The 6,143-nt window shown below is 30.5% G+C and overlaps 1 protein-coding gene across 2 annotated transcripts; it reads left to right on the top strand.

Annotated features, from left to right (window-relative positions):
• Positions 1-1,600, top strand: LOC11423872 (auxin-responsive protein SAUR71). 2 transcript variants are annotated; one of them, XM_039833002.1, is made up of 3 exons: positions 1-196; positions 616-1,055; positions 1,311-1,600. In XM_039833002.1, the coding sequence occupies exons 2-3, from the start codon at positions 626-628 to the stop codon at positions 1,346-1,348; spliced, it is 468 nt and encodes a 155-aa protein (XP_039688936.1). In that variant the 5' UTR covers positions 1-196; positions 616-625; the 3' UTR covers positions 1,349-1,600. The 2 variants fall into 2 exon arrangements, with proteins under 2 accessions (XP_039688936.1, XP_003609957.1); XM_003609909.4 differs by having other exon boundaries at positions 6-196; positions 551-1,055.
• The last annotated feature ends 4,543 nt before the right edge of the window (positions 1,601-6,143 follow it).

The following is a 6,143-nucleotide window of genomic DNA, read 5'->3' as shown; positions in this document are numbered from 1 at the left end:
AAGAATTTCACGTAACTATAGCACTCGTGTCGTGCAAGTATATAGGGTGGATAATGAAATTGGAGCACACAAGAAAACGGAAGCAAATAAAATTGAGAAACATCATTCCTCAAAAGTCTTTGTTTTCCAAACGCTCTGCCATTCCGATCTCATTGACATCCCTTCATATCTAATGTGCTCTTCTATTCAATATCAGGTATGTATATCACTCCATCAAATTTTCATTCATTTTCTTTTCCTTTTTTGTTAACATGCTACTGTACATTGTTTTCTACTATTGTATGAATGGATCTATGATCATCTATCTTGACTTCCATGATTACAGAATATTTAAATAGAACAATAGATCTTAATCTTGGCAAATGTAATCTTCCATATAATTTAACAGTTACCTGCACTGCACACTAGTTAATTAACAAATTAAAAAAATATATGTTATTGAATGTAACAAAATGTGTAACGTCTTCAATCTAAAGTGTCGTTGCTACACAATTTTCGAAGAAATCAAACATTGACTTCTTTTTTTCCTTTATAACATCTCTGTATTTAGTGTGACATAAGGAGTCAAATCTGCTAAACTTGATCCTGAGATACTCTCAAGTCTTGTGGCAAAAGTTTATCATCAATGGACGATGCTGGAGTCTCGAAATTAACTGCTAAATTGAAGGAAATATTTCAAAAGTGGCAAGTGGGTTATAAAGAGGGCAATGATGAACATTCTGGTGTGAATCATGGGGGAATATCACCTATGATTAACAAAAGGTTAAACAGTTTAATGTCTTTTGATTCTGATGAAGATAGCTGCAATAGTCCTAAAGCACCGCACGATGTTCCCAAAGGATACTTAGCTGTCTATGTTGGTCCTGAGCTTAGGAGATTCATCATTCCAACAAGCTACCTTAGTCACTCTCTTTTCAAAATGTTGTTGGAAAAAGCTGCTGATGAATTTGGTTTTAATCAGTGTGGTGGACTTACAATTCCATGTGAAATTGAAACCTTTAAATACCTTCTCAGCTGTATGGAGAATACTCAGCTTCATCATGATCACACCTCTTGTAAGTTAATTACTTCATATAATTTCGTATAGGTTTATGTTTCCTTGCCAATAATTCTAATTAGCAAAACATTCATCATAGATTCATAGTTCTAAATTGCGGTCTACAACTGCAATATAAAAGTTTTAAGAGGTTTGGTTTCTACAAATCGTATCATGTTTGTTACTGCATTTGCTAGGATTTTGTCACAATATGGTGATCATTAATAGCCTTTTCTTTTTTTAACTAATTATTGGACTATTGGTGGAATTGCAGCTGGAAACACAGGAACTGTGGAAGAGAGAATAAACTAATATGATACTTAAGAGGTGCAAATCTTAATGCTGGTTTCAAGTGTGAAGAAAGTTTCCCTTGCTTCCATCTTTTTTTTTGGTTTGATTTCATGTGAGAAATGATAGAATAACCTTGTTACTTTGTTAGAAATATTTATGTTTCCTTTACAAAAATTCAATTTATTGATACAATGATTGTATTCTTTATATGCTTCTGTATTTAAGAACTGTATCTCATATTATTGTCCTAATCCTTGTACTTTGCTTTCTAAATTCTGTTTACATATTCAAATATAATAGAACAGTATTAGTATATAGAACGTGATGTTCATTGTTCAATTGTGTTCTCATTCTCAAACATCATTATACTAATTAAGACTTAGTATACACTTTTCATACACCAAAGTTGTTGTTTTTTACTTCTCTCTTCTTAAAGTAATTGTTATATAAAAAATATGGCATGTGCTTTTGTAACATAATCTTCAATCAAATCTGGTTTTGAGCTGGCTCTGATCCATTCAGACCATATGTATATTTATTATTGAAGTAAATAATGATTAAAGTGTTCTTCATGTTCTGATAATAAAGCATCCTTTATTCTCTCTTCTCTCAAAAAAAAAGCATCCTTTATTCTCTGCATCGAATCTGTGCACATGGAGAAGTAACAGTGTGAACCTATATTGTCACACTTTGAATTATTAGAGTAATAAAATTACAGAGAGATTGTTGGGTCTTGTTTAGAATAATCTCCTGAACAATGAAATTGGGCCTACTGTTGTTGTGATTGTGGCCCAAGTTTTTTTTGTATTGTTTAATCTGTTAAGTTTGTTAGAAAAATAATTAGAGTTAGCTTGTGTACATAACAGCATTCTGAAGATTAATGAATTGAATTTATTCATTTTGTTAATTCGTATTACTGCCAAGAATAGTGTAAAGCTTTGTAGTTAAAATCCTCTCCAGAAAAATACTTTGCGGCAAACTCAAATTTTTTGAAATTCAAATGCTCACTAAAATACAAAGAAGATTCTCTTTCTTCTTTCTTGACACTGACACCCACTTCCTCAAAGACTCATACCTAGCAGCAGATTTCTTTTTCTCTCATAACCTAAACCCCTCTTCTCTCATCCTGTACTTTCTTCTCCTCTTTCACCATTTCTTCTTCTCCTTCTTCTTTCAATGCTGAGTTCTTCATCGTTCTTCTTTTTTCATCAGTTTTTTTTTGTTCTACCACACCATATTTTTTAAGGGTAGGTGATCTCTCATTTCCTTACTCATATTTCTCCATTAAATCCATAAACCCTACCTTTTATTTGTAACCTAGCCCCGTTTTCTTCAAATCTGAAATTTGAACTTAATAATATTTTAAAGATTCATTTGATTTATTTTTGTTTTAGTCTTGTGTTAATCTTACTGTTTTTTTTTTAGGGACAATTTTGCTTCATTTGTATGCCTGTGTTTTGGTGGTAATTTTCTATGCCCACATTATAATTTACATTTTTTTTCGTTATAATTTTTCATTAGAAACTCAATTCTTTTAAGTTGTAAAATTTTCCCGATTTACAGTCAAAATTTTGTTGCTGCCATTTTATGTTTATCTTTTTCCTTTTTGCATGAATTGCTTTCTCTAATTAACCTATTTAATTTAATTCATTTTTAGTTTGCTAATATTTGCATATTAATGTGGAAATGCATGCACGGGATCATAAATGAACCAAATCACAAGCATAGAGAGAATTAGATAAACACAAAGTTATAAGGTTGAAGATTTTTTTTATTATATTATAAGTAGTTTTTGTATGATCTGTTCATATTTAGTTAAACTTTCAGTTTTTAAACTTTACCTATGATAGGTGGAGCCATTCCCAAAAGTTATAAGGTTGAAGAATTTTTGTTTTAATTTGTCAAATAAAATTTTGAGATCAATTTATAACATGCTTTCTGCTCTATTGAAGTCAAAAGTTCTTTATATGTTTATATGTTTTTTATTGATTAATAATGTATGTGTTACAAATTTGACATTAGAGCATTATTTTTGTCACATAATCATTATGCTTGCTTGGTTAGATTTTAGCTTCATCATTTTTGATATTTTTTATTTGAATTTTGTTCTTTTTGATTTGTACATTGATTAATGTCCTACTTCATTCATTAACTATTTATCATTGCTACAAAAATTACTTTTTTGTTATTAGTGGATATTTGTTAAAAGCTTCCACAATTTTGGACTTAATTTATATGATTAGAAACAGTCCCTATAACAACTGTATGGTTTAATTTGCCATGAAGTTTTCTGTTTATCATTCTTTGTGCAGAACAAATGGCGAAGAGAAGTTGACTTAATCATAAATCATCTTCTTCATACATCCCATATTTGTGCTACTTTTTCAGGAATCTTTCTCCACAAGACAAAAGCTAAAGAGAAGAAGGAATCTTTCCTTTTTTCCTCATTTCAACCTTAGCTTTCATCTTTTCCTTCCACACCTTCCCAAACACACCCATTTTTGTGGAAATCAAGGCTGCCACTATTTTTTTTCTGCAGCATGAATTTGAAATTGGAATTAATTTGAAGGCTAAAATATGGTTTTAGTCCCTGCAAATATGCCTCATTTTGGTTTTAGTCTCTGGTAAAAAAAAAATTGTTTTTGGTCCCTGCAAAATTTTTTGTTTTTGAAAATAGTCCCTGATCCCACTTTTGTGATGATTTGCATACGTGACACATTATAACTGAACCAATTTTGTAGTTTTTGGTCCCTGCAAAATATTTTGTTTTTAAAAAAGGTCCCTGCAAAATTTTTTGTTTTGAAAATAGTCCCTCCAGGGACCAAAAACAATTTTTTTTTTTTTACCAGAGACTAAAACCAAAACGAGCCATATTTGCAGGGACTAAAACCATATTTTAGCCTAATTTCAAATATCAATTTCTCCCTCTCTTGATTAAGAGTGAATGTGCACCTAAATAAGATTGATTTGTCAAGATACAGAGTTGAACTCTTTTTTCCATATAATTTGTTTAATCAAGATGCCTTTTATGTGCAAGTATGTGGCAAACGAGTTGGCATCAAATATGATTGTTAGCATAGGGGCTTAAAATTTTGTATTTACATTTTTTTTTTTTGTGAAATATTGTATTTAGATGGTTATTTAGATATTGTTTCTATGTATGGAAGGTTTTGTATAGTTTGCACCATTTGAACTATAGGTCCAAGTTGGACCACTTTTTTTTAGCATTAGATTATCTCTTTCATTGTACTATAGTGGGTAAATTCTATATATGTTACTATTAAATGTGTGAAAACTTTATAAATATAATACAAGTTCAACGGGGTCGAGAATATATATATATATATAGTGAGGATCCGTTGACACCATGTGTAAGTCAAAAGACTTACATCAAATCTCATCCATTTAATTAGATGAATCTTATGGTTAAAAATATTTCATAAGTAAGCAACATATGATCTAATTTTTATGAATTCCACATGAGTGATATCATTCTTTCCTGAATGTGTTGTCGCTAACACGCAAACAACAACCCACACATGGTTCTTCCCCTTTCTCATATGAAATCGTAACTACATAGAATTTTCCAAATTAACAAACTTAATTGACTAATATATCAAACGATTCTTTCCCTAGCTTCTTCTATGAAGTCCACTATACAAGTTTTGATGAAGTGGCACCGCCATCATCTACTGCCATTATTAGATGCAAGATCTCAATGTTTTTTTTTAAGATTTCAATGCTTATAATTGGATTTATTGAGTGGCCAATTCTTTGTGAGGATAATGATTTCAGTATTTTGCCATTAAGATACACAAAATTGCACCATGATTTTTAATTAAATCTTGAAACAATTTAGGTTTAACGATAAATTGTTATCATTCACAAAAACATACCAAGAGTTGTGTTAAAGGGAGGACAAATTGGGAGTAGAAATTAGTAGCTGGAGAAGGAACGAGCAATCAAAAAAAGAAAGTAAAAAAAAATAGCCTGCTTTCACTTAATGTTGAGCACGTGATCTATTTTTGTTTGGATATTATTAGCCTTTGGATTAAATAGATATAACGGTTCAGATTTGGTGTAAATCTTTAGACTTACACCTGGTGTCAACGGATTCTGACTCGTATATATATGATCATGGTTTCTTTAATGTGTAAAGACTTAGCAAAGAGAATACATGTTAAACGAGAGTCGAGAATATATATTTGTAAGTAAACAATTATCTCATTAGAGTACAAAATTAGTATACAATTATCACAATTATTAAGTTGTGTAATGACTAGTAACTTACAAATATTAGATACTTTGGTCATTTATCTTACAACACTTAGACTCTTGATCATTTTATTTTTTTTTGTCAAGTAGTTTAGTGGCCAAAGAAATTCACCTTAAAGATGAATAAGTGGGTGTTTGAGGTTCGAACCCCAGCCCGTACACATATTATGTATTATCCCTTACTAAATGAGTTAAGCTCATGGAAACGACTCTTGGTCATTCAATTGTTTGTAATTTAAAAGAACCAAAAAATAGTGTAAGTGATTAAAAGTGTAATTAGCCTATATATTAAATTTCATTGGCATATAACTTTCTTTAGTAGTATGGTGGATGAATCAAATATGATATTTTGTCCTTGTCATAGTTTCTTAATTTGTTACCCTTTACTGTGTCCTACTTAAAAACAATGCATTGCTATTTTTACCAAACAATTGATTACTTATAACTAAGTACATAGGAGTATATACATATTGTCAAAAAAGGTACTATGTGATTAATTCAAGATGCCAAATGATGGTTATCTAGCTGTCTTCATATCTTC

Source organism: Medicago truncatula, chromosome 4 (genome assembly GCF_003473485.1).
Source record: "Medicago truncatula cultivar Jemalong A17 chromosome 4, MtrunA17r5.0-ANR, whole genome shotgun sequence".
Lineage (NCBI taxonomy): Eukaryota > Viridiplantae > Streptophyta > Magnoliopsida > Fabales > Fabaceae > Medicago > Medicago truncatula.
This window is presented reverse-complemented; position numbering and strand designations above follow the sequence as displayed.